Raw genomic sequence first — 27859 nt, forward strand, 5'->3', positions numbered from 1 at the left:
AATCATAAAAACAGGGACCTAGCTGAGTGGAAAAGGCATTTTGATCAACAAGATATTCTCTTTCTGGCTTTTCTACAGAGTAAAGCAACTGGACAGCCTGAACACTGTCGTCTAAGCAGACTGCCTATGTGGCTTCCCTGAATTCAATTCAGAACAATGGGGAGCCCAGCCCAGCAGGGAGCAGCCCGAAAAATTAAGCCATGGCTCAGGTTTTGTGTGTCCGTGTATTATAATGTGACCAGACCAGGAACTAAATAACAAGCATAAAGTGAACACCTCCACTCTACCTAATATTGTGACAAGCGTTACAGGAGTTTTTTTTTTTAAAATCCCCATCTACCACAGAGATGATCACAAAGAAAAACAAGATACACACATAAAACAATTCAGAGATGGGAGGCAGGGAAAGAAATTAATCGATAACAGGAACCAACAAAGAAATAATAATAAAAACAAATCTTACCAAAAGTGATTCCAAGTCTTGTTGGTCACTAAGTTCCCTGTCCAACTATGAGATATTTCATGTGCAATGACCTAAAGAAAATAGTGGAAGGGATTAGTAGCAAAATTGATTACCTTAATCTAAAGTAACTCACCATGCAAGCATTCTAGTTATTCCAATTCTATGTGGTTCAATTTTTTTTTTAACATTAGATGAGATATTCAGGGAGTTACTCAGTTTAGCCAAAAAGTCATAATTTAGCCAAAGACAAAAAAAGTACAGCATCATTAAAAAATTTAGAAACAAAAAGTTATTTAGAAGATACTAAATTAAATGAATACATGACTCCATTAAAAAAGATTTCATAAACATATGAAGAGATAAAACCATAAAATGTTCCTTTTTTTTTTCTTTTTCTCCCCAAAGACCGCTGGTACATAGTTGTATATTTTCAGTTGTGGGTCCCTCTACTTGTGGCATGCGGGATACTGCCTCAGCATGGCTTGATGAGCAGTGCCATGTCCGTGCCCAGGATTCGAACTGGCGAAACCCTGGGCTGCTGAAGCAGAGCGCACAAACTTAACCACTCGGCCACGGGCCTGGCCCCCATAAAATGTTCTTAAATCCATTAAATCTAACTCTTAACGTAACAATGTCTTGCAACAAGAATCCCCAAGTTATCTTCTATAACCATATCTTCAACGTAACGATACAACGGATATTTTAAAATCAGTTGACTCAATACTTCCTGAGGGTAAGACCATGCTGATAAACTTTAACTTACATTGGAGAGCGACTTATCACCAGCCTAAAAAAGAAGAAAATTACCTTAATATTGCAGTCATCAAATTATAGACTATATCTCAAAACTGCCTACTTCACGATATACTATTCTGGCCTTAATGGTCCATGGTATTTCTACTATGGCACTCCAAAGGGTTCAAAACAGACAGACTGAGAAAATAAAACAAAAAACGCCGGACTGAAAAACAGGATAATTCTTTCTCTCACTCATCTAGGGAATTTTTCCAATACCAGGAGGGCCAGCATACTTGTCTCTAATTAACTTCCAGGAAACATTTTCCTATTTCCATTTTTCATATCTGCTCTTATTTACCCTTACGTATCTTCATTCTCTCCTTACTACCCACAGCATATTTAAGAAAAGTCTGTCTTGTCCTGTGTCTCCTGTGGCGTGTTTTATTTTATTTATTTAGTTGCTAATCCATTACTCACTTGGTTCTAGGAAGGATTTAAAGTAGTTTACAAAGGCATATAAAATATTAGCTGTATACTGTGGGCCTAATCCTATCCTTTCCATGGTAAACTGAGTTGTTGTTGTTTCTTACCAGTACCTATATGCCAAGTGTAAATGGTAGTTTCTTTGTCTGGATCCATAATCCATCACAAGATTGTTGTGTCACAGCCCTGCCTCCTCCAACATCCCAAACACCTGAACTTAATATTCTTTTCTCCCAAATGGCCAAATTATTTTCCTTTGAAAAATGAGATGATGGCAATAACCACAACAAGCAATAAAATCAGAAACAAGGGTTATATAAATAAGAGAAAAGACTTTTTAAAAAATATTATTAGGTCTCTGAGGTTCTTCACATCTAGGTTTATGTTTGAGAGGAAACTAATTTCAAATGAAGGACTATTTACACTCACCAGCAGAGTAGGAGTTACAAAAGTCAGGCAAGGATTTTCCATGCCGCCATAAGGGAAGGATGGTGGCAGGACCAGCAGGTCATACTGCCCCCATACATACGGGCCTCCCAGATCTTCTGCAATTTTAAGCATAGATTCAGTCTGGAAAATTAATGCATATATATTTGTACGTCTTAATTATTACTCTAATAAATTCCTTAAAAATGCATAATGCTTTCTATGAAGGCTAGAAGTTAATAATGCTTATTTTAAATGAAAATGCTACAAAAAATGTATCAACTGCAAATTCACATAAAATAAGATATATTTAATTCTTTTACCACATTACTTAAACTATCATATTTCATACTCAAAATCTTAAATCTGTTGTCTACCACAATTATTAAAAAGGGTAACCATATGACCAACCTCAGAAAATTCGTAAGCAGACTTTTCCACCTGCTCTTTCTCAGACCATACCAGTGTTCTTGGGCCAATTTGTCTGCAAAAATTAAAGAGCTCCATGAAAATGAAATTCAAGGCAAATTACTCACCTGCTTCTAGGAAAGATTTAAAGTATCGTATGCAAATCCTTACAGTTAGGAGTGTGATTTGCCATGTGCTTATGGGCAGGAGGTGAAGCTAAATGTCTTCTCGGAGACACAAACCTGCTTTCGTACATGCAGCAATAAATACGCAGCTCGATAAGGGGCAGTCTGGGCCAAACGAAAACTGAGACATGAAGTGCCCCCAAAGGTTAGCTGAAGCACTCTGCTAAGACCTCTGGGGATCTAGTTTCCTCCTTCAGACTCACAAGTATAGAAACCCAGTCACAGCTCAGTAAAAGATTATTCCAGAACAAGGAAGATGTAAACTTTGTTATACACTTAAAGGTTGAACACTCTTAATATGAGTGTTCAACAAATAGAAATATATAAAAACAAACAGAAGAAGAAGGAAATCCTGTCACATGCTACGACAGGGATGAACCTTGAGGACATTATGCTAAGTGAAATCAGCCAGTCACAAAAGGACAAATACTCTGATTCCACTTATGAGGTATCTAAAGTAGTCAAACACATAGAAATAGAAAGTAGAATGGTGGTTACCAGGGGCTGGAGAGAATTAGAAATGCGAATTGTTGTTTAAAGGGTATAGAGTTTCAGTTTTGTAAGAAGAAAAAGTTCTGGAGATCTGTTTCACTACAATGTGAATATACTTAGCCTACCACCTACTGAACTGTACATTTAAAAATGGTTAAGACGGTAAATTTTGTGGTTTTCTTACTACAATAAAAAAAAAGAAGAAACAAGTAGAACTATATATCACTTATACAGGGCTAGAATTCAAAAGTATTTTTTTCACATAAATTTCATCTTAAAAAGTTTATGCCACACCAAACCCCCAACAACAAGGCTTGCCTTGGTATCCTGCCCCAGAGAGGCAGTGGACTCCAGAGCAGTGCTTCTCAAACTTTAATGCACATACAAATTATCTGGGGAGCTTGTTCAAATACAAATTTTGATTTAGTAGGTCTGGGTTGGGCCCAAGAATTTGCATTTCTAACCAACTTCCTGGTGATGCCAAAGCTATTGGTTTGTAGACCACACAAAGTAGAAATGGTAGCCCAGGGCTAGCCAACACAAAGTTAATGAGAGCCACAAATGCGAGCCACATACATCATTTTAAATGGTCTAGTAGCCACATTAAAATAAAAGCAAAATGAGCCAGCTGATGAAATTTTAATATATTCTGTTTAACCCCATATATCCAAAATACTATCACTTCAACATGTAACCAACATAAAAAATTATTAATGCAATATGTCACATTCTTTTTTCCATATGAAGCCTTGTGTGTATTTTACACGTACGGCACAACTTGAGCCACGTGGTTAGTGGCGGCGGCACCAGACAGTGCAGGTCTGTGCTGCATGGGCTTTAAAGTCAGCAGGCCTAGATTTGGGTCCTAGCTCTGACATTTCCCAGCTGTGTGACTGTCGGCCAGTTATTAAAACTCATCGAGCTTCAGTTTCTTTATTGGTAAAATGGGAAAAAATAATCGTATCAACTCCACAAAGGTGTCAGGATTCCATGTGATAATGCGTTGAACTTGGCACGTAATAAGACCTTATAATTGTCAGCTGCTGTGACAGACAATTGTTATAATTATCATTCAGTGAGTGCCTCCTATAGGCCAGGAGCTTTCCATATGTTAGGTCTGTTAATCTTCACCAAAGTCCTTTGAAGCACATACTACTATTTCCAGTTTTTAGGTGAAGAAAATGAAACTCAAAGAGGTGAGTTGCCCAAGAATGCAGACAGTTGCCCAAGGATGGAACTGGAATCTGTTTTTCTGACATTTCTATCATGTCCACATTTCTGGCAGTTTAAAGCATGTGACCCCTACAGACATTCCTAATTTTCAGCTGCTTAGAAATAAGAACAAACAAAAAATTAAGAAGGAAGAGCATTCTAGCTATCAGTAAAATTTTAATAAAATGTCTTATATTTCTGTAATATTTGTAGGCTTCCAAGTACTTCAAAATATTTTCTCTCCTTTGTTTCATGTAACCACCCTATGAGGTAGGAAAGGGAGATATTATAATTTTAAAGATGAGAAAATGGAGGTTATGAGAAGTGACTTGTTCCAACTTGTATTAGAATCCAGATCTCTAAGTGAGGTAAGGGCATGGTCATTCTATAGCACTTGGACAACCTAAGGGGGGAAAGGTAAAGATTTTCTAATTTAAAATTAATTTATTCCTTATATTTTATAATTAGATTTGAACTTTTCTAGAGCAGTCAGCTTGATATCTTGAGGAATGATCAAATGGTCTACCGATTAATCCTGATAAAGGTTCAAGGTGCCCAAGGTTTAATCTTTCCATAAACCCGAAAGTTTGTTCACAAGCTCACCTGCTTTCTAAAGCTCCAACAACTAGAGCAATCAAGTAGCAGGGGACTGGGACCTACACGGGAAAAGAAGACACAACACACGCTCGAATTAGTGTTTACAAATATTATAGAGTAAGACAATTCATATTTAAAAGTAAGTAAATTCCCTTTCAGATCTCCAGACGTTAGTGTGGATCACTTTCCTTTCGTGCTTCTCAAACAGTTCTTATTCTTAAGGAGTCAAATAGTTCAAAATGATGACATAAAACATTTCAAAACATCTATTTCCCTTTTATTCCATTAGGAAGGAAAGCTTCTGAAATGTGAAAGACATGATTGCACATTGTAGTACAAGGTACATTTTAAGCATTCTCAAAAATTAACCTAGAAGAAGGGAATTTGTGCTCTTTTTTTGTTTTTTCTCTCTTGACTTAAAAAAATGTTTTTTAAATCCTTTTTTAAACCATTCCCGGTATATTTGAGAGACATACAAAATAATCCAGCAGTATGAGGATGTTGAAGGTTTGGGAGCTTCGGGCAGAAGCAAAATTGTCCAGTGTGGCTCAGTTAGGTGTTCTGTTAAGAAGGTCAATTACAAAAGCATATGTAAACACACACACACAATTCATTAAAGGTCAAAGCTACAAGTCAAATGACCAGCTACACAGGAATTTTACCGTAAAGGACTGTACCAGAGTGACTTTTGGTCTAAGACAGCTCTTCCATTTGTAAACACTAAACCACCACATGCCCACACTGGTGCCGGGGCAGGAGAAAGCATAACCTAAAGGGGCAGGAAACCTACTAGTGACGGGAAGAAGGAAAATGGGATCAGGCACACTCCCTACTCTGCCCTCCAGCCACCTCTTCCTTCAACACATCACTGTACGTAGAACACACTATTTTAAAAGCACAAAAGAAAAAGAAATGAAGAAAACAAAAGCCAGAAGCTGCTTTCTAGATGCCAAAATATTTCAAAAGCGATTTTGTTCTCTGGATGGGCAAAAGCTATTTGTTGTTCGCATCCAACTACAACAAAAATCTAGATGCTAAGATCTTACTTTTTGGCGGAATCTGTATATTTTCCTGCTTGGGTCTTCTGGGTCAGATGCTTCTCCATCACGAATGGCACTCATAAGTGCCACCAGTTCTTTGGGGACAGATACCTAACAGAGAAGGAAAGTCATTTCCAGTTATAAATAAAACGTTCTATGTATCTTAAACTATATATGTAAAAAAACATTTTTCACCTTTTCTGACTATCTGTACAATAGACTGTGAACCCAATAAGCTCGTATGTATCAGTTCTATAAATAGAATTAGCAATATGTAAAACTGGCTTCTTTAAACATGAATATGAAATATCTGTTCATTCATCTATCCATATTAAGAGCATTTGGTAGGAATTAGATTAAAATCCCAACTCTGCCACTTACTAACTGCATGGACTTGAGCAAATAACCTCCCTGTGCCTCAGGTTCCCTATCAAACGAGGGTAAGACTTCACAGGATTGCTCCAAGGAATAAACAATATAGAAGAGGCCAGCACCGTGCCTGGCAATGGGGGCCTCCACTCTTGCTCTTCTCCACACCCTCAACACAGATTCAAAAGGATGCTATACTCATTTTAGGACACAGAATGGAGTTTTGAACAATTTTATGTTTAAAATATAAACTTGGAGTTATAAATAGAAAAACTTTTTTTTTTTTTAAGATTTTATTTTTTTCCTTTTTCTACCCAAAGCCCCCCGGTACATAGTTGTATATTCTTAGCTGTGGGTCCTTCTAGCTGTGGCATGTGGGACGCCACCTCAGCGTGGCTCGATGAGTAGTGCCATGTCCGCACCCAGGATTCGAACCGACAAAACACTGGGCCGCCTGCAGGAGAGCGCACGAACTTAACCACTCGGCCATGGGGCCAGCCCCAAAAGAAAAACTTTTCAAAGGTCATGATTGTGAGAAACCAAAACTTATTGCCAAGAACTGGGAAATAATCTTCCCTGGAAATCTGTATGGAAAAGATCCTAATGGGGCAAACCATTTGGTCACTTAAATGTGCACTCTAGCTCCAAGATCCTGAAAGTGTTGCTATTCTCTGAGTATTAATGATCTAGCAAGCATATTGTCCAATAAGGGCTAGACTTTCATGTTCTTCTTGCATGGCCCAGCATTCAAAGCTATTACTGAGGCAGGCAAAGCATCAAGAGTTCCAAAAGTAGTGCTACCAGAACCATAGATCCTAGAGCTAAAAAGTATTCAGGAAATAATTTGGTTCTGCTTTCTCTCCTTATTTAGGCAGTAATGTGTTATACAGATGAGATAATGAGGTGGTGAGGTCGTAAGACTTGCCCAAGGTCACGCAGTTAGTACGTGGTAGAGAAGAGTCCGGAACCTGGGATTCCTTCCCTCCAAGTATATTTCTATATCGCACTACACTAGGTGTGGTTTGGTTGTGAGATGATCTGGGAACCAAGAAGGCACCATAAATCCAGGTTGGTCCTCAATTCTATTTGCTTAGTCTAAGTAGATCTGGCCTCTAGGACAGTACTTATTTGTTAATTACAGTCCTTTATGAAAGGGGTAGCAGTACCTATGACAAGCATAAGTTGCAAATGTATACAGATAAGTCTGTAATATGTGCCTGTTACATAGAGGTTTATATGGCCATACAGTGCATCTATGGAAACTTTAACCCTGCAAATGTTAATTTTTGAAAGTTAAAAACAATTGTTCCCCAATTCTTTTTTTTGGTGAGGAAGATTGGCCCTGAGCTAACATCTGTGCCAGTCTTCCTCTACGTTGCATGTGGGACACCACCACAGCATGGTTTGATGAGCAGTGTGTGTAGGTCTGTGCTCAGGATCTGAACCCATGAACCCAAGGCTGCCAAAGCACAGTGCGTGAACTTTAACCACTATGCCACTGGGCTGGCACCCCCCAATTCTTATTTTTAGGTCCAGAATTCTGAATTCCTTTTAAAATCAGAATGGTACCCATTTCCTTTTGGTTTTTTACACTTACATTCAAAACCGCCTTTAAAACAGATTCGAAATGAGATCCACAGCCTCTTTTTCACATATTTCAGGTAGGAAAATATTTCTAGCTATAAAAATTCAATTATTATCTCTGCTTATCATTTATACCACATTTACTTATATGGATCATTTAATTTCATTAATAATTTGTGATATTTACCTCTGCACTGTAGGTCAATTTCACAGAAGGAGTGTCCTGACAAGGAAGAACTGCTCTGCAGTGAATGGCCTGGGAGGGGAAGAAAGATAAGAAATAGCTATTCCCCTTTCTTATAAATCAAGTCATTCAGAAGTTAAAATTGCAATATTGTTCTCAGACACAATCTTTTTAAAAATAAGAATATGTCTCACATTTTTTCAGATCTTTTAAAGTAGCAAAAATAGATCTGTGAATCAAAAACCCTGACTTTCCATTTTAACGTATGGTCAACCCTCATGTTTCAGTTGAGGCATGAAGCAATGTTAATCGTGTTTCCTGCTCTTTGATCTAAGTCATAGAGCCCAGTGAGCAGCTGTTAGGAACCCTGAGAAAAAAAGGCTCTTTGGTGAAATAAATCTGAGAACCGTGCATGGTTCTTCCCTGTCTTGGGGAGTCACTAGGAACACTAGCGTCCTGAAGGCTCCGAAACACCGACAGTAAAGGAGGGTGTTCGAATTCTCACACTTATCTTAACAGGAAACCCATTTTTATCTGGTTAGTTATTAACATCTAATGGGACGCCAGTGTTCTTAGGACGTAGCTTGGGAAATGCTGCTAGAGTCTTGACATTTCGATCTTGCAGCAAACTTTGAAAGTCAAAACTAGGAAGAGAAGCAAGGAGAAAGAACAGCCCTTTCTCAATACCATCGAGACACATTCGTTGTGCAATACGTGAAGTGTTTCTTTGCTTCCGCATCAATCTGTCACAAACATTGGTTCCATCAAAAAGAACAGCCAGAGCATCTACGGTTTTATATACCCCGCCTGTTTACAAATAAGTCTGCATCCATTGCTGGTGAGCAGAGGAACCCCAGCCTCATTCAGACAGTCTACTGAGCTTTAAAGAATGCAGATACTAATGCCTCTCTCTGAAGTTGTTACAAATCGTAGACATACTTCATGCCACCACAAACTAGCTTAAATCCCCCAAACTCCAGCCCTTTTCACTTCAGATCTAGCAGATTCTCCAAAGATATGGGATCCCACATAACCTCTAGATGGGTTAGGTAGGACCAGAAGAACCACGTGGTTCTCCCTCCCAAAACAAGGTTCCAAGACTATGCCTTTAGAATCCCTTAATGGTCTCTACTTAGGTGACTCAGCAACGTCAAAGGGTTTGTACATGTATTTCACTGGATAGGACCAACCCCAGGCAAACAAGCACAGAGAACAACCGTGAGCAAACCCATCAAACAAAATCATGTCTGCGCGTTTCCTATCAATGGCAATCATTTCTTTTTTTTTTTTTAAAGATTTTATTTTTTTCCTTTTTCTCCCCAAAGCCCCCCGGTACATATATTCTTCGTTGTGGGTCCATCTAGTTGTGGCATGTGGGACGCTGCCTCAGCATGGTTTGATGAGTAGTGCCATGTCCACGCCCAGGATTCGAACCAACGAAACACTGGGCCGCCTGCAGCGGAGCGTGCGAACTTAACCACTCGGCCACGGGGCCAGCCCCAATGGCAATCATTTCTTAATGTAACTGAAATCTCTTTCCTCTGTTTCAAAACTGTTGCCGATAAGAAATGCACTAATACATTCGAAATTCACACTCTTGTGATTCACAAATCTTGCATTTCTTGGAAACTTTAGTTTATGGACATTCGTTAAGAAATACAGACTGAAATTCAGGCATCACTAAGAGAGTGCACAGCATGTACATTCTTGCCTAGAACACTGTATCTCTTCCAGATTACTGAACTAAGGGTTTCTTAGATTAAGACATTTCAACTGGCAATAGAAAGTAAACGTGGCTATTTCATGTGCTGATATTGCTTCCTTTGTTCTAGACCTGCATTCAAATTTGAGCCTAACATAATATATACCACACGGGAATACTGAGAGGATTAAGTATGCAAAGTCCTGCTGGGAAATATAGTAAATGTTTGATGAAGTGAGTTCCTTTAATTGTAAATTATTTGATTACTAACAGAATTAGTTTTTTTTTCCTCTTTCAGAAGACAGTTTGATACTTATTATCCTTGTGACAGACTATCTTAATTATATGGCCCTTTATTCTTAGTTTTTAAATAGAAAACAGAAGTAGTTTAAATCATACCACGTTAAAGGTACATTTAAGTATATTTACATAATATATACATTTATAAATGTATAAGAAAAATCTGGAAAGGCTACCCACCAAACTCAATGGTGGTTACCTCTGGGCAATGGTGTCTGAGAGGACTGGGAAATGTAATCTTTCACTTTCTACTTCTTTATTGTAACACTTTTCATAACCAGTACATATTACTCTTGAGTTATTTTTTCCTTTCATTTTATGACCATTTATTGAGGCCCACTCTACGCCAAGTTCTAGGCTAGGTGCTGGGGATAAAAATATTAATCTGACCTAGAGAGTCCAATCTAGGTAGACATGATTTCAAATTAAAGGAAGTTTCTTTTTTTTTTTTTAAAGATTTTATTTTTTTCCTTTTTCTCCCCAAAGCCCCCCCAGTACATAGTTGTGTATTCTTCGTTGTGGGTTCTTCTAGTTGTGGCATGTGGGACGCTGCCTCAGCGTGGTCTGATGAGCAGTGCCATGTCCGCGCCCAGGATTCGAACTAACGAAACACTGGGCCACCTGCAGCGGAGCGCGCGAACTTAACCACTCGGCCACGGGGCCAGCCCCTAAAGGAAGTTTCTTTTTAAAAGTAATATATGAATACGTTAATAATGAAAAATAAAAATGAAAATATCTATCATTTTTATAAAATCTACTAAATTACAACACTACCTCAGGTAAGACCCACGTATCCATATGACCACTGTACTTTGCTTCATGAAACTGCAATGTGCTGGGAATTTTCTGTATGATAAATCATTCTGGATCTTTTTACCTGGCACTGACTAAAGAGATACGGGTGTTCCTTTCCAGAAGTTTGTTCAGGAGTGAGCCACTGAAGAGCAGATGATTTTGGAGACGTCTCAAAAGAAATTTCTATAACAACTTCTTGATTTCTGCATGGAACAAACAAATATATTAGTAGAGCATAACTCAATCTCACCAAAATTTGAATTCATAATACATACACTGAATAATATAAATAATATTTTATGAGGTCTTATTACTGATTGACAGTAAGCTCTAGAAAGGCTGCGTCCTAAGCGGGTAAGTTGCCTCTGATGTTCCCACCTGAATGCCAGCCTGTGGGTCCTTTCCCTCTACCACGCTAACTGCTTATGAAGATGTAACAGGAACTAAAATTAGTTGAATACGTCACTGTGTGTTACACACTTTGCATTTGTAATATCACATCATCTTTTATGAGAGTGGGAAAGTAGAAGAAATAATTTCTGAACTTCAACTACCACAGCGGCGGGAGCCAGAGCACGATATAGAGCAGTGCTGGTCTGCAAACTGTTACTAGACAAGACAAGTCAAGAAATTGAGAGTAAGTAAGTAGAAACCTTTAGAGTCATTTGTATTTTGAATCTAGTAATAAAAAATGTGTACTTGCATTTAAGCTCTTCTTCCTGGGAATTGGTTTTTATTGCATTTTACAAAAGAATCAGTCTGTCACAGATTGGCAACCACAAAAACTGGTTCTTCACCCTAGATAGTTTGATAACAAGGAACTAACAGGAGCTGCGGAGACCAGCAGCCAGGCCTGTGTTAGAATCATGACTCTACCACGTACTGGTGCAGTGAACCTAGGCAAAGTATTTGCCTTTCCTATGCCATAGTTTCTTCATCTGTAGAACGAGGCGAGAGACATCTACCTCACAAGCTATGTGTGGGTGTTTCTTTTTGTTAATGGCAAGAGAAGGCATGAAAACAGTGGCCACTGAAAGGTGGGTGAAGATCATCCTTGGTCTAGGCCAATGGTTTTCTACCCTTTTTCCCCTTCCCAACACATTAAGGAGTGGGATATACTCCCAATATGACAATTCTGGCTGCCACTTTCTCGAATAAATGACTTTATTTCTCAGAGGTTCCCTTTCCTCATCTGTAAAAGGCAGATCATACCACCTAGGGTTACCATAAGGATTAGATAAAAGAAGCATCTAAAGCACTTAGCTCAAGATTGGTGCACAGAAACAGTTCTATGTTCATCATTGTTATTATTCTGTTAATCAAAGCAGCTGGCTTCCGGGGAAAAGGCGAAAAATGTGCGGCTAATAAAAGCTTCTCCGGGGACCCTAAAATGCCTCCTTAAGATGGCAGGCTCCCGTCATCACTCTAGATATTAATCAAATGAGGAGTAAAGCAGTCACAGTTATCAAAAGTCTTATTCTTATTTTATACAATAAATTTCTCCAGTATCTTAGGAAGATGTAATTTTCACTATGAGCTTCAATCTGAACAGCAGATCAGCAGGAGTAGTGTACCAATGACTACATATACCCAACTAAAATTAGGAAAGGGAAAATGTCTAAATTGATTAAAAATACATCTTCCCCATTATTTAGCTATAAAAGAGAAAGAGGATAACATTCATACTTGCTCAGTGCAATTGGAAGAGAGATTTCCATTGGCGATCCTTTGTAACTTTGTTTTTCTCCAAGAGCATATTTGACTTCTTGTCCATTGATGACCACTTTTTCTATTGTAAGGTCCTTTGTATCCAAAGTCTAGAATTAAATTAATATTTTTGAATGATAAGAAAATAGTTTTATACACCAGAGAAAACTAATATTAGTCAGGTTAACTACAGTAATTACAGAATAGAACTAGTTGCTTATAGAGAATAAAATTACAAGAATTAAAGAAGTCAAAAGTTAGTGGCGATCTCATCTCTTGGGACCCTAAGCTCCCCAAAATTTTTGAGTTCTACAATGTGCATATGTATTGTTAGGTAATTCTGGGGTAGTCACACCAATTTTAGGCTTTAAATAAAAATCAAACCTAAATTAAAATGCCTTTGCTTCTGTCTTCTAAAACTTAAACTTCTCTGCTATGAAGAAGTTGACCTATAACTTGTTTCTTTCACCATGACTCCTCAACACCTCTCATCACATATTTCTTCCTGGAATTCATACCGTCCAACTCCTATGTACTTTAATATATCCAAAAATTAAAACAAACCCTGCCACTTGTTAGGCAAATAAGGAGGCTGTACATTGCCGTTATTTATCTAGAAAAAGCCCAACCTGGTGTGGCAGCTCTGACCGAATGACCCCATAGAGGATTGGGAGAACAAATTTATTGCCACGGCCAACTAAGGACAACTGCTTTGGGCTGGCAGTGCCTTAGTGTTTTCCATCCCAGTAATCCTCTCTTTGAACTCTAGAAACCATATCCTTCTTTCTCTCTCTACTAATCTCTCGCTCTGGAATCTTCAATCCTCCTATGCCACAACACTGTCTCCAAACACCCTAACAAACCTCCCATATCATTTTTAAAACTTCAATGATCCTTCTGTCCACTCTGATAACTCTTACTCCTTTTCCTTTCTTAAACTCCCAGGGCAATCTATGGCTGCTATTTCCACTTCCTCGTCAATCTCTCCTTCCTTGCCCCTCTTCAATCTGGCTTCTAGCTCCTCTGCTACTGAAAGCTCCTCCTGATCAACAGGTCTTTTCTGTTCCAGAACCTTGATCCTTGTCCACACGTAGCCCGTAGGGACCACGCCACCTGTCTGAAGTCCCTTCCGTGACTTCTTTGACTTTACACATAAATGGTTCTACTTATCTAAGCTTTTTCCTCCTCCTCGTTCCTAACTCCTAAATATGGACATGTCCCAATGCTCTAGACTTGGTTGGGCCTTTGATTTTCTTACCATATTCTTCATTCCTGGTTCTCACTCATGCACGCATCATCAACTAGTACCCCTGTGCAGATGACTACCAGTCTATTGCTACAGTTGTATCCCCTCCCCGAGGACTCTAGCTGGATATCTCTAATTGCCTGCTTCACATTTCCATGGGAAACAGTGCCTCATATTCAGCAGGCTTCCAAAGATTCTGAAAATGAAGCCACCATCATGTCCTGTAAATCAGCTCTCTCCCCTGATTTCTCTATTCTGTTAATAGATCTCCTCAGGGTACCTAAGGTTTGAAACATTCAAAGAATCCACAACGATTCCACTTCCCAATCCCGCATAGCCAATCGCCAAGGTTTTCTCTCACATTGGCCTCATACTTTCTTTTCTTTCCTTCCACCACCACCCTAGGTCAGGCCTGCTTTAGAACTGCCTACTATCTGATCTCCTTGCCTCTGGCATCTTTTCCTTGACACCTGGCCTGGAACAGCTTAGGGAGGTAGATGGCCAAGAAACACCATTTCCAGTTGCCTCTCTTTTATGTTACTTAACTGTGTGTGGGCCATAAGCTCAGGAAGTCAGAGGAGCAATCATTAATTTGATTCCCACCTCTCTAGAGTCAATAATTTTTGGTTGGGAAGAAATTCCCGCCCTGGTTTAACTTTTTTTCCTTGTTTTGTAAGAGCAGCCAAATCTGTTTCCCTCATATGGGAATGGGCAGTTATTTCTTTCAGGTTACTCTCTTTTTGGGGGTAGCTCAACTGTTGCCCTTACTCTTAAATTAGTAGAACTGATTTATCTTCCTGCACTTGCATATTCAGAATATATGGTTTTATTAGGTTAATCTCTTATTAAGAATAACAGTTACTCCTTTGTCCCTTCATATTCTAGTACCTATTTCTGAATATCTGATTTGTTTTAAAACTTTGATGTGAATATCTATGTATATAACTACTCTTATAACCATAAGGATGAATTAATTGGGTCACTTCCCAGTGGAATACATTCTATTTTCTGTATTGCCTGAACTTTTCAAATTTGTTCAAAAAACTGAGGTTATTGTTATGCCTTTTTTGTGAGTAAGCCCAACTCTTTTTTTTCTGTAGCATTTACTGTACCACATTACAATGATCTGTTGTTGTTACAAATGCTTTTTTTGAAAGTGGGTGGCCAGGTCCTTCTTTCTAGTCTGTCTAATCTGGAAGTTCCACTGAAACCTGTCCACTGGGGGTGACCCTGCTGGTAACTGAAAGACCAGTGGCATAGCTTTGAGCATCACAGCAACACACAGCCACCCCTGTATATCTCCAGTCCTAACCTCAGCTGTAATTCCCAGATCACTTAAGAAATTCCCGTCCAAATTTCACTAACAGATGTTATTAAACAATTGATCAAAAATAGTAATAGGGAAGAAAAACAAAGGAAACTGGATAAGTTGTCAAGGCAGAATTAGTACTTTTCAACAAATTTTTATTGAGCAGCAGCTATGTATGAGGCCAAGATATCTATAAGTAGGTATAAGAAACAGACCTACTAAGAGTAGGAAGTTAGTGAGGATATAATTTACTCTATCTTACAGTGTCCTCTTTGAATAACACCCCAAAAGTACAGCTGCTTCTACTTCTAAGCAGCTGGCCAGTTGCCATGGAATATATAACAATTCCCTTTTTGCACAGGCTGCTGGGAAGTTTCATGTCAACCTCATGGCCCACTTCTTCTTTTGTGTCTAGGGCTTTATGTCATGTGTTTTGTTTTTCCTGTCCTTATTCTCTCTTCCTCCAAATTCTTTAACTATTTTTAATCTTATTACGCTGTTATGTTGTTTTAAGCAGTCTCAGATTCTTTCCGCAACAAAGCAGGGTTTAAATAAAAAAGCTTTAGCCTTCATTATTATGTCTCTATATTTTCTCCTTGTTATTTGCAGGATACTGTAATGAAAAAACCATGGGGTTATTAAGAACAAAACCGAAACCAAAACAACACCTTGATTAGATTCCCAGGTCAGGCATTTACTTTGTGAAGACTGGAGAGTTTGCAGTCAGAAAGATCTGCGTTCAGTTCCTGGCTTCTGCCAATTACTAGTATACTATCTTGGCCAAGACATGAAAACCTCTTTGAGACACGAACTGAAAGAACACCTGAAAAACTGAACATTTCAATAAAAGAAACAAATGCTTGAAACTTATCACGGAAGAGTACTAACCTTCAGTGCAAATAACCCAAAATTTCTAGAGGAGTTTTAGAAAAGCTGGGAATTAGTGCTGTTAGAGCTCCTTCAACATTCCCCAGCATCATGGACTCCAAGAATGGAGAAGGTAAAGGACGCATGGTGTCCTCACCCAGCACTGGCACTGGGTCCTCTCTACTGCGGTGGCAAGGTATGACGCCAGCCCACCTTCAAGATGCAATTAACGCCATTATCACCACAGCCCACTTAAGATTAGGCACTGCTTTCTAGTTGAATTCCCCCATTAATTCATCAAACTTTTGAGTGTCCTCTACATGCCAGGTGCTATACTAAGAACCTGGGATACAAACAGTCATGAAACATATTCCCTACCTTCAAGAGTCCATAATCTACTAAAGGAAAGAAACAAGCTAATGTCGAATAAATAAAACCAACCTCTTGGCCTCAGGTTATTGTTTATAAATAAGCAATTATAAACAAATGTCACTGTACTACAACTAGCCTTCCTTGTGTAAAATCTAAGATTATTATAATTCCAGGCTCTAATTTACTAAACAAACATGCCAACCAGAAATCATAATTTAAAAATCTTACTTCTCTTGAGATTTGGGGAATGCAAAAACAATGCGCAGGTTTTTAGACTGGGACATTGAAGGGACATAGTTTTGAAAATTTAAGCAACCTAACTCTTACTTACTCATGGAACAAAGGTAAAGCTTTCATTTTTACAAAACAGGTGAGAGTGCAGGGTCATATTAAGCAGTGACGAGCTATCAAAATTCACTTTCTTTTAATAAAAGGAGAGACTGCCTTGAAATAGGACTTGAGTTCAGCCAACCCTGCCTGGGCAAAGCTGTCTGCAATAAAAGACAGCACGGTACTCCAAGAAGTACAACCTACAGGGAAGCAGTTACCTTTGTGCTTATAATACTTTTATTAATTTTCTTCCCTATATACTTTTGATGACTACATATCAATACATAGAGCAATCATCTATTGTTCAAATCAGAATTAGTCTAGTAAAATGTAAAAGGACAAAAGGGAAGAAAGCTACGTGCTTGCTATATGAGTTCATATTAATGAACTCAAAATGCAGGCCTGTTACACAAGCAGAAAAAAGAGTAGTGAAAATCACCAATTCTTATCTAAACTTATTATTACGCCCCACCAATTAACTCTACTGATTTCCCTCCATCAAAGCCTACAACCTACATGATCTGGTGGCTTCATGCTGAGCTATAGCAGATATTACCACGCTACTCTATGCAAAATACACTGTGGCTGGTCTTTTCCTGTGCCTCTTATTTCTAAAATGCTCATCTAGGAAATTCTTCAGGTGAAAAGTACAATCCAAATACTATGAAACAATCTGAGGAAGAACACTGAAAACAGGTTATGTTGTTGAGATAAAATAATTTAATAACATTCCATAAATCTAAACAAGTTTTTCATCATTCAATTGGCTAGAGGGCTTGCAGAATTTTCTAAGGGCTTGCACATATTTTCTAAGAAGTGCAATAATTACTTGCTCCTTGAAACCAACTACTAATACATCCTATTGAGACATCCTTAGAAAGCTTGAACGGCCCACTTGTCCTTAAATTATTAGAAGAGAAGGGTGACAAGAATCAAAAGTAAGAAAGACCATGATCCTGGAGCAATAGATGCACCTAAAGTTAGTAGAGACAGGAAGTATGAAAGAATGGGGGAGAGAGGGGTTCTTGGGCTGGGACTCCTAAGGGGGTTGAGAATGACTGGCAGGCAGATTGAGGGAAGACGACAATCGGTCGTATCCTTCAGACCTGCGGGTTGAAATAAAGGTGCCAGGGAGGGAAGAGTGGGACCAGGGATCGGCAGGTTATAGGGTCTGGGACTTAGATGAGACTGTGGAGTGAGTAAGGTGCGCTGGGGACTGGAAGAAATCTGAGGCCTGAGGAGGGAGTTCTGGGCTGTAGGCCGAGGAAACGGGGAGGCCACAGCGGGGATTAAGCGCTGGGAACTAGGATAATGGGGGCAGGGGAGATTCCTGCTAAAATGAAACCTGAGCGCTGGGTGAGGAGTGGGGCGTGGATGGGGCGCTGGACGTGCCCAGGGACTGAGGAGGGGGCTTTGGGGGAAGAGGTGGAGGAGACACTTAAGTTCATATACATAGCGGGTGAGGGAGGGATGCAGAGACGTAAATGGGGTTGGGAGGGGGCGATATGGGGTGAGGGGGGCGCTGAAGAAGGGGACGCTGAGGAATGAGTGGGGGCTGGCGAGGAGGTGCAGAATAAGGGTTGCGGACTGCGGAGGAGCACCGAGGGATGCTGTAGCAGACAGGGGCGCGGGGCTGGGAAGCGGCCGGAGCAGGGTGAGGGACTAGAGGCGGGTGGCCGGGGAGAGGCGGGCAGTGGCGCGCGTCCCACCGTACCAGGCTGCGCAGATTGTCCTCCTGAGACTGGACCGTGAGCGCCGCGGTCCCGGTCAGCACCCGGCGGGTAAAGTCGACGCTGCAGCGCAGGTGCAGGTGCTTGGTCTGGCAGACGGAAGCCGGAGAGGCCAAGGAGCACGTATCCACCACCTCGGGCATGACTCTAGGGAGTTGTGCCACACACCGATCCGAACCCCACCACGCTGCTGCCAGACTACTCGACTGAGAACGAGAGGAGAAGGGAGGGAGGTAAAGAAGCGGAGGGATTCGCGGCGCCCACTGGGAAAGGAAGTTTCTTACAGTGAGAGAAGAATACGGTACGGCTTGAAAGGAACTACAAGTTCCGTGGTGCAGCGCGGCAAGGTGTGCGCTTTGTTCCCTGGGAGTGTGTGTGGCGAGGGGGCGCTGAGGAGAACCGAGATTGCTCCCGAAAAGGGAGGAGAGGAAGAGGAGGGGAGTTGGGGCAGTTAGAGGAAAGGTGGGCCAACGGAAATGGTTGGAAGTACAGCGACGGAACGCTTCCATTTCAGTTCCGTTGAACTTCGGTGGAAACTGCAACGGTGATAGAAGAGTGTTAGACTTATTGGTGATTACGGATAAGGCCGGGACGGCCTAAAAAAGGGATAAGAGGCTTGTCAGAAGCTCAGCGCTTGTGCAGTTCCTCGTTAGTATAGTGGTGAGTATCCCCGCCTGTCACGCGGGAGACCGGGGTTCGATTCCCCGACGGGGAGGCACAAAACAGCTTTTTCTTTTTTTTCTTCCTTTTAATACGCTTGAAAATGGAAATCCTCTTACAAACGTTTTAAAAGCTAATGGGAAAGAAGTAGTCAACGTCAAGTTAACTATAAGACTGACATTTTCAGAGGTTTTTTTTGTTGCTGACTTGCCATGTGGGCAACCCAGTACAAGCAAGCTCAGGTCTGTCAGTTCAACAAGTGTGTCTTAAGTGCTAATTATGTACATTTCCAGGCCCTGGAGATCTAAAACGAAATATGCCAACATTCCCATTTTAGGAAGATTAGTTTGATGTGTTGTAATGAGAGGATTCTATGATATGAGTATGCTCTGGCTGCAAGATTGGAATGCCAGGCTGAGACATCTAGGTCAGCTCTGGGGCCCATCCAGGAGAAGGTAAGGAAGGATGGAAGGGTGACTTGCCTTTCGGATGGGACTTCAGAGTTGAAACAGGAAAAATTGGAAGAGGACAGGACAGGACTGGGTTTTTAATCTTGAGTGCATGAGTGGGGGACCCATTAAAGAATTTTAAGCAGGGGAGTGACATGGTCAGATTCATGTTATCAGGAGAACAGTGGTGGTATTCAGAGAATGGATATGAGGTGTTAAAACCAGAGGCAGGAGAGTTGGGAAATTATTAAAGTAGTCCAGGAAGAGGATGCTGGGGGCCCGACATGGGCAAGTAATGAGTAAGGATAGAGAGGAAGGAAGGAATGGAAGGAATACTTAAGAGACAAGTGGATTCACAGATTAAGAAGGAGCCTAAAATGATTCTCAGATTTTTGGCTTCAGTGGCTGGGTAATCATTAACCAAAGATAGAGACTATAGGAAGAGGACAGATTTAGGTGGAGAAGATCTAAGTTTAATTTTGGATATATGGAGTTTGAGAATGTATGGGAATCAAAGTGAAGATGTCACTGAGTCACCTGGATATTTAAATCCATAGCTCTGGGGAAGTTTCAGGAAGGTATGAGAACATCACATAATGTGGTGGGTGAAACTATGATAGTGGGTAAGCTCAGCCCAAGGAGAGTGTGTAAAGAGAAGAGCAGTGAAAACAGGTTGGAAGCTGGGAGAACATTCAAAGTTAATAAAAAAGGCCTGGAGGATGGGGGGACTCATTTCATGATATATGCATATATCAAATCACCACGATGTACACTTTAAATACCTTACAATTTTATTTGTCGGTTATACCTCAATAAAACTGAAATTTTTAAAAAGGGGAGAAGGTAGAATAAGAGGAACTCGTGAAATAAACTAGAAAGAGCCAACCCGCAATGTCAAATGCAGCCTGGAAGGCTGTTAAAATAAAGAGCAAAAAGTCTTCTTTGCATTTGGCGATAGGTTAGCGGTAGGGAGGGTGGTGTTTTTGTTGACCTTTGAGGTTTAGTTGAAGGTGGATGCCAGAAAGCAGTGGGTTGAGCAATAAAAGAGAAGAGGGGAAATAGAACATAGGCTGATCTGTCGAGATGCTTGGCCAAAGTGAGAAGGGAAGATGAAAAGGGAATACAGAGGAATGCGGCATTAAGAAAGTGTTTTTATGTTTTCAGGACGAGAGAAACTTAAACATGTTTAGATATAGAAGTGAAAGGATTTCTAGAGAAGAGAGAATTGAAGATTCAAGAAGTGTGGGGGATATCTGATGAGCTGAGCGTTGGAGCGTGCTGGCCAGCTCCATTGTGTATCAGAGCAATCTAAGAATTAAATATGGCTCCAGCTGCAGAGGAAGATGCTTTATATTTGGGTGTCCTTGGGTTGGCCCCTGCAAGCCAAAAGCAAAACAAAACAAAACGAAAACATCCCAGAATATGAACTCCAATACTTTACACGTACATAAATCCTAATTCTACAGGGCCTAAGAATCCATGACAGGGTTGACAGCTGCAAACATTTTTTTGAGGTCTAAAATGTGTTCTGGGTGTTACCAAATCTAGGATGACAAATATGATGGAATAGAATTGACTTATTCAAAGAATACACAGTCAAATTATCTTCTTTATGGAGAAAGGATAGTTTGTTTATTTTAAAAGAATGTCAATATCATCATCTTCCATTATTGATTACCAGGAACCCACAGAGTTTATGCTACTGCATTCGAGAACAGATATCCGCAGACAACCACAAATGAATTCCTCAGATTGATTCATAGATTAATCAAAAAATAGATATACAGTTGGAATTGTTTTCTAAGATACCACTGACCCCCCTAAATAGAGAGTGTATAAAATTAGCAATTCACAAACTATAGGTGTGTAACTTGTATACATTGGTGGATTCAGAATAGTTTAGAAAATGAAATTTTCCATCGCTTCTATAAAATAAGGATATTATCAAGGTGTATATACAAAAGGAGACTTTAGCAAGGATGAAAAAGATGATTTATATCAAGTTTTATGAAAAGAAATAGTATATATGTTTACAGAGCCCTATGAACAGCAAGTATTCCAGCTCCTCTGCTCACCCGGAAAAGTTCCTTAATCCTTCTAGGCGTCGGTCCCCTCAGGATCCTGGAGACACCTCTGCCCCATGGGCTGTTGGAAGGATGAAGTGAGATAATGTCTGTGAAGAGCTTAGCACTGGGGTTGGCCTAAAGTGATCATTTGTTACATTTCAGCTAGTCGTATTATTTCGGTTGTCTTTTATTTGGTCTATTTTGATAATTTTAATACTTATTTTTTCTTGTTTTGTTAGCAAGAGTTTTTAGGAACGCCTGTGAAATGAGAGGCAACCAAGACATGGGAAATGAGAAGCAGATCACACCAAAACAGGCCGCTAAAGAGAGTTGGCAACATTAGCAATGATCTATATTTTTGAAATTCAGGAAATTGCAATTGGTGCATTAACGCTTTCCTTAAAAGGGCATAAAGACTTCTCATTGTTTTCCCCTCTTACTTCACACAGGCCTTTCTTTAAATAGTCAATGCAATTTGCAGATATTTATTAAGTGCACTCTACTACACTGTGCTACCAAGAACAGAGTCAGGGAAGGCGCTGCCCTCCCTGTTGGGTAATTTACACTCTAGTGCCAGCTATGCCAATGACCTAAGAGGGCATGGTCTTAAGATGAAGGCGCAAGGAGAACTATAAATGAAATTCTAGGGGGACAAGTTCTGTCATTTTCGGGAAGCTCAGGAATAACATCATGGGTGATACAGCATTTGAGACGGGGCTTGAAGGATGGGCAGCATTTTAGTAGTAAAAATGGTAGCGGCAGAAGGATTGAGGATGGGGAATGTGAGGAGGGCAGCTTTCCAGGTAAACATAGTAGCAGGAATCAAGGCATGAGGCCAGAAGCAGAGATGTGTTTGGGAAAGAAGAATTCTGGGGGTTCAGAATCCTACAAGTTAATCCAATGCCTCGCACACTTCTTAATAATCTGCCTTTCTTCTTTCCTGGTATGGTAGAGACCATTAGTTGTTTCCCAATATCTGTATTTCTCTTCATCCTTAGTAGTAAAACCCTCGATATTTACCTGGACACTTGGCCTCCCAGAAGACTATATTTCCCAGCCTTTTTTGCAGTTATGACCATGTAACTAAGTTCTGGCCAATGGAAGGTAAGTGGAATTACCAATTATGACTTCTAGGAAGTGTCCTTAACAGAGACTTTTAAAAAAAAAAACTCTCTCTGTTCTCTTATCTGGAATGCAGATTTGATGGCTGGAGCTCTAACTGCCATATTGTATCATGAGGTTGGAACCATGTGCTGAGGATGGTGGAGCAGCAACATAGAAGGAGCTATGAGCTGGAAGTAGGCAGGCCTCTGGTCATCATGGAACTCTCCTATGGACTGTGCCTACTTCCAGTTTTGGTTTTCTGTCATTCACAGGGAACTCAGTCTTTACTAAGAGACCTAGTCTCAGTTGGATGGGTTTATCAGTTTTGCCCCAGGTACTTAAGACCTTTGTCTATCAATTTGCCACCATTTTATTGTGGACTATTCTGTAAGTCTGAAAAAAACGTTGTTTATAGATAAATCTTTCTTCTATCTTGTGTTTTCTGCTGAAGTATTCTTTCTAATTTAACCGTCTCACTACCCTGCTTAAAATCCTTCAAGGTGTCATCAGTATCTCTGATAGATATTCTCTACCTTTTTTGGTAGGTGTGGCTGCCTGGGGGTGATTTTGCGAGCTGGGCAAAGAGAGGACACCAAGGGGATGAGAGACTGAAGAGGTGGAGTCGATGTTGGTCCAGAGGGATTAGAATCAGGGTACATATCTGGTGAGATAAGGGGCAATGTGGTCAGAGTCTGATAGAATCTGATTATGGTTGTCTTTCTCTTTTTATGTAAAAGGGAAGAGGAGACTATATATAAAATTGGCTCCTATCTATGTAAAATATTTCTGGAGATACCCACAAGAAACTCATGGTATAGTGAGTAGGAGAAGTAGAGTGGCTAAGAAACAGAGGTGAGAAGTAGATATTTTAACAGAACCACCTGTTAAGCCTTTTGAATTTTGAGGTATGTGAATATATTACCAATTCAAAAGAAGTTATTTACTGATGTTTAAAAGAAATGAAGGTCACCAGAACTAGAATCTGCAGACAAAGAAAAAAACAGCCTTCGTGACTCCAGACTTCACACTCTCTGGAGCTGCCGGGCTGGTCCCGCCTGTCCCGTCCACAGCCTTGCTTCAGCCCTGCTCAACTTGGCTTGTCCAGGAGAGCACAGCTTGTCTGCTTTCTCTTGCTCTTCCTTAAGCTGGAGGTCCTCCCCCCCACAACCCTCCCCCCCCACCCCTCCACTGCTCCTTGACAGGCTCTCTTCTTCCCTCTCAGGACGCTGCCTCCCCTTCCTCCAGTCTGGGCTGGAGTCTAGAAGAATATCTTTCCTTAACAGAATGAGGTGTATGTGACACCCTTCACGTCCTGTTTCCAACGGGTGAGCAAATAGATATGATTTCAGCCACCTTTTTTCATGTTTAGCTCACCAATTGGTTGAGGCAGCCCTGACCCATTTCTCCATTTTCCTGTTAAATCTGTTTTGCCTTGTTCAAGAATTTAACATTTATATTCACACCTCCAGTCTGTTCTTCGTGTCAAGGAAAGGTTGGACAGCTGGGGAGGGGGGAGGGGGGAGGGGGGGCGGGTAGCAGTGAAAGCAGCGTGAGACAGAGTTTTTTCCCACTTTTGTAAAGTAGCGTGAGTGACGGCCCCTCGCCCCCTCCACTCCCTTTCTCTCTCCCTTCTGCCCTTGGCTGGCTGCCTGACAGCACGCAGGGTCTGGAGAGCCTCGCCAGGCACCCTATCTCTTCCCACACTGGTCTGCCTTTTGTTTCTCTTCTGGTGCCCTTGTGCCCTCGGGAGGGACTGGCCTGAACAAGATAGATTGTCCAACTGTCCTGGACTGGAGCCTGACAATCACTGCTGGTCACATCACCTCCTCTCTTTCCCCACAGAGTGTGGTTCCAGGACTAGCAGCTCGAGTGTCTCCTAAAAGCCTCATCAGAAATGCAGATGTCAGGCCCCGCTGGGCCTGCTGCATCAGAATCCGCATCTTAACAAGATGCCTCGAGTGATGGTGTGCGCAGGAAATTAAACCACTGCCTTGAGGCTCAGAGGATGCTTCTGGGGTTGGAGGAAACTCAGTTCAAGAGTTAATCAAACATGTCAGGACTACTTCCCTTGGAGTCCACGGCCCTGGACCCTCCAGTCAGTACTCCCTTAATCCCCTAATGTCATCCCGACACAGCACCTGCCACACTGTGCATCACTGTCAGTCTCCCCTCCTAGATGGAGCGCCGTTTAGTCCCAGATGGTCTGTTTTCCCTCCCTGCGCACGTTGTCTGAATGACCAATGTGTAAATGAATAAATGAGACTTCACGTGAGGTTCCAGGCATCTCTTATTCGGTGCTTTATTCTGTATTGACTTTGGGGCAGAGAGAAAGCCGCCTTCTGAGTTGCTCCGTGCCCTCTGATGTCATGAGGCAATGGGTTTCCTTGTAACAGAGGATGCCCTTACCACCCTCTTGGGAATGGCAAACACTTTAAAAACATTCTCCTTGAAGCGTACTTTCCATTCGTAAAAGTGCACATATCAGAAGTGTATAGCTCTCTGAACTTTATAAATTGAACTCGCCAGTGCGGTCAGCACCCAGGTTAGATACAGAACATTTCCCCACCCCAGTAGACGCCCCCCTCGCATTCCCTTCCAGTGTCTATAATCTCGCTCCCCAGGGGTGACCACTGCCTGACTTCCAGTAACATACTATATGTCTACTATATGTTTTGCTATCTATGTTTCCTGTGTATAAATGCAGACATACAGCAGGTACTCTCACGCCTAGCTTCTTTGGCTCATTGTGTGTGTGAGATTCCTCCACACTGTCATGTGTTGTTCCAGGTTGTGCCTTCTCATTGCTGACTAGTATAACATGTGTGGGAGGAGGATGATTTATGTATCCCTTCTCCTGTGGATGGACCTTTAGTTCTGGGTGATTATGAATCGTGCTGCTGTGGGCATCCCAGAACATGTCTTTTGGCAAACAATTATAGCCAAGTTTGTTTGATTTTTGTTTTTTTAAAGATTGGCACCTGAGCTAACAACCGTTGCCAATCTTTTTTTTTTCTTCCTGCTTTTTATCCCCAAATCCCCCCAGTACATCGTTGTATATTTTAGTTGTGGCTCCTTCTAGTTGTGGCATGTGGGACGCCGCCTCAGCATGGCCCGATGAGCGGTGCCATATCCGCACCCAGGATCCGAACCAGCAAAACCCTGGGCTGCCAAAGCGGAGCGCACGAACTTAACCACTCAGCCACGGGACCGGCCCCGGTAGCCAAGTTTTGATGTGCTGCTTTGAAGTTTGGACCCCTTAACCCATGCCAGGTCCCCTCCCTTTGGGACCACTGCACCAAACCCGCACCCATTCAGTGCCGCAACCCCGGTTCTGGAGTCATGGACACAAGCCCAACAGCCCCCGAGCTCGAGTCACGGAAAGGTGGATCAAGCAGGGAGGCAAGCTGTTTTCAAGTTACAAGAAAAAAATTCTTCATGACAGCTGGTCTAGACCATGCTTTATTTTCCCCACAGTCACTTCTGCTCCTTTTGTGAGTGTGCTTGCTTGCAAGACTCAGCTGTACTGGGTTTTTTTCTGACTCAGAGATTCCAGCTCTACTTATATTTTTCCTACGAAGTAGCCAGTGATATTTCATCAAAACAGGTACTTATACCTTTTGTTCTGATGGTCTGAAGCATGAGTGGGCTTTGACAAATGTCTACAGGGTTTCATCTTCAAAAGCAACATTTCTGTCTCATCCTGGCTTTGAGCCCAGTTTCTCTTGTTTTGCCAACAGAACAGGTTATTGCTACTTGCTTGTGAAATATGTTTTCAGTGAAGACCACCCTAAAAGTCTTTCCTCCTAAACATTCTTCTCTTCTACAAATTGGTGTTTGAAGAACTAACTGCTATTTTGTCATCTCTTCTAAAAGGCCTCTCTTACCTAGTATTTGGAGTTGAGCATACTGAGGTCAGACTCACACAGCTGACTTACTCTTCACCTTCTCCCGCAGATGTGGCTCAGGATTTCTCAAGATGAATCACACACGTCCGCCTACCTTCCACCTGGCTTCCACCTCCCTTCCAAGCTGCTCCCGCTTGGCTCCCGTGTAGCCCCTTCTCCAGCTAGACTCCACCTCCTTTCTCACAGAAACACACACCTCACTGTGCTCACCTCTCCTCATCCAGGGCACGAGGCTGGAAGGCCCTCCCTCCCCACGTCTCTCACCTCCGTCCATTGCCCCTATTCTCCATAAAATTTTTCCCAATGTATTTCCTTTTCTCTTTTGGTCCTTAATTTTTCTGAATGGGAACTTTATGCACACTCACATATATCCATGGTCAACCCTCATTATTCACAGATTTCATATTTATGAATTTGTCTACTTGCTAAAATTTATCTGTTACCCCAAAATCAACACTCGCAGTCCTTTCGTGGTCATTTGTGGACACGCGCAGAGCTGCGAAAAGTTTGAGTTGCTCAAGGTTCCTGTTGCCACCTGGGCAACCTTCTTGTTTCTTCTCCTTAACTGTAACAAGTGCCCTGTTTGCGGTCTGTTTCGTGTTGCATTTTTCACATATTTGTGCTTTTAGTTTATGATTTCTCTGTTTAAAATGTCCTCCTAGAAAATCCTGAAGTGCTGTCTGGTGTCCCCAAGCTCAAGAAGGCTGTGATGCGCCTCGTGGGGAATGCACGTGCGTTAGAGAAATGTCATTCAGGCACCAGTCAGAGGGCTGTTGACTGAGAGTTCGATGTTAATGAATCAACCATGTATTAAATAAGGCGTCTTTAGACAGAAACACACAGAAAACAAGGTTAGGTATTGATTGGTTGCTGAAAGTATTGTGACCAGAGGTTCTCAGGACCCTACTGTATTCTGCTGGGAGCACTGGTTCGCGACTGACTAGTTTGTGGCAGGTCTGTAAAACATAATCACTGCAATAAGGACAATCAGCTATATGTAGTTCTTGTCCTTTCAGTTGGTTTGCATTTGTTTCTTCCAACCTCTCTCTCTGTTCCCAAAGGAGTTAAGATGGCAGGTGTCTTACAGGGAGACCTTACTGTTTCTTTAACTCTCACAGCACCGGCTTAGTACAGAC

The 27859-nt window shown here is 41.3% G+C and overlaps 1 protein-coding gene and 1 long non-coding RNA gene across 5 annotated transcripts in view; one reads left to right on the plus strand and one right to left on the minus strand.

The window, feature by feature from the left end:
• The window catches only part of LTA4H (leukotriene A4 hydrolase), a 32761-nt gene extending 13872 nt beyond the window's left edge, over positions 1-18889 (minus strand). Inside the window, exons 1-10 of one of the 2 annotated variants that reach the window (XM_014850707.3) lie at positions 18524-18889; positions 12665-12795; positions 11061-11181; positions 8185-8253; positions 6051-6155; positions 5011-5063; positions 2522-2594; positions 2114-2254; positions 1227-1250; positions 464-534 (exon numbers count right to left, since the gene is read on the minus strand). In XM_014850707.3, coding sequence (XP_014706193.1) covers positions 464-534; positions 1227-1250; positions 2114-2254; positions 2522-2594; positions 5011-5063; positions 6051-6155; positions 8185-8253; positions 11061-11181; positions 12665-12795; positions 18524-18682 — 947 coding nt within the window. In that variant the 5' untranslated portion in view covers positions 18683-18889. The remainder of the gene's footprint in view (positions 1-463; positions 535-1226; positions 1251-2113; positions 2255-2521; positions 2595-5010; positions 5064-6050; positions 6156-8184; positions 8254-11060; positions 11182-12664; positions 12796-18523) is intronic. The other variant, XM_014850706.3, reaches the window with a different exon arrangement.
• A 15-nt stretch (positions 18890-18904) lies between these two features.
• On the plus strand, positions 18905-25100 carry LOC106837250 (uncharacterized). 3 transcript variants are annotated; one of them, XR_006512300.2, is made up of 6 exons: positions 18905-19199; positions 22713-22818; positions 22913-23152; positions 23364-23471; positions 24041-24143; positions 24661-25100. It is a non-coding gene; the product is annotated as an uncharacterized lncRNA (long non-coding RNA). The 3 variants fall into 3 exon arrangements; XR_006512294.2 differs by having other exon boundaries at positions 18947-19199; positions 23364-23482; XR_011502648.1 differs by having other exon boundaries at positions 19036-19199; positions 22716-22818; positions 23364-23482.
• The last annotated feature ends 2759 nt before the right edge of the window (positions 25101-27859 follow it).

Source organism: Equus asinus, chromosome 4 (genome assembly GCF_041296235.1).
Source record: "Equus asinus isolate D_3611 breed Donkey chromosome 4, EquAss-T2T_v2, whole genome shotgun sequence".
NCBI lineage: Eukaryota > Metazoa > Chordata > Mammalia > Perissodactyla > Equidae > Equus > Equus asinus.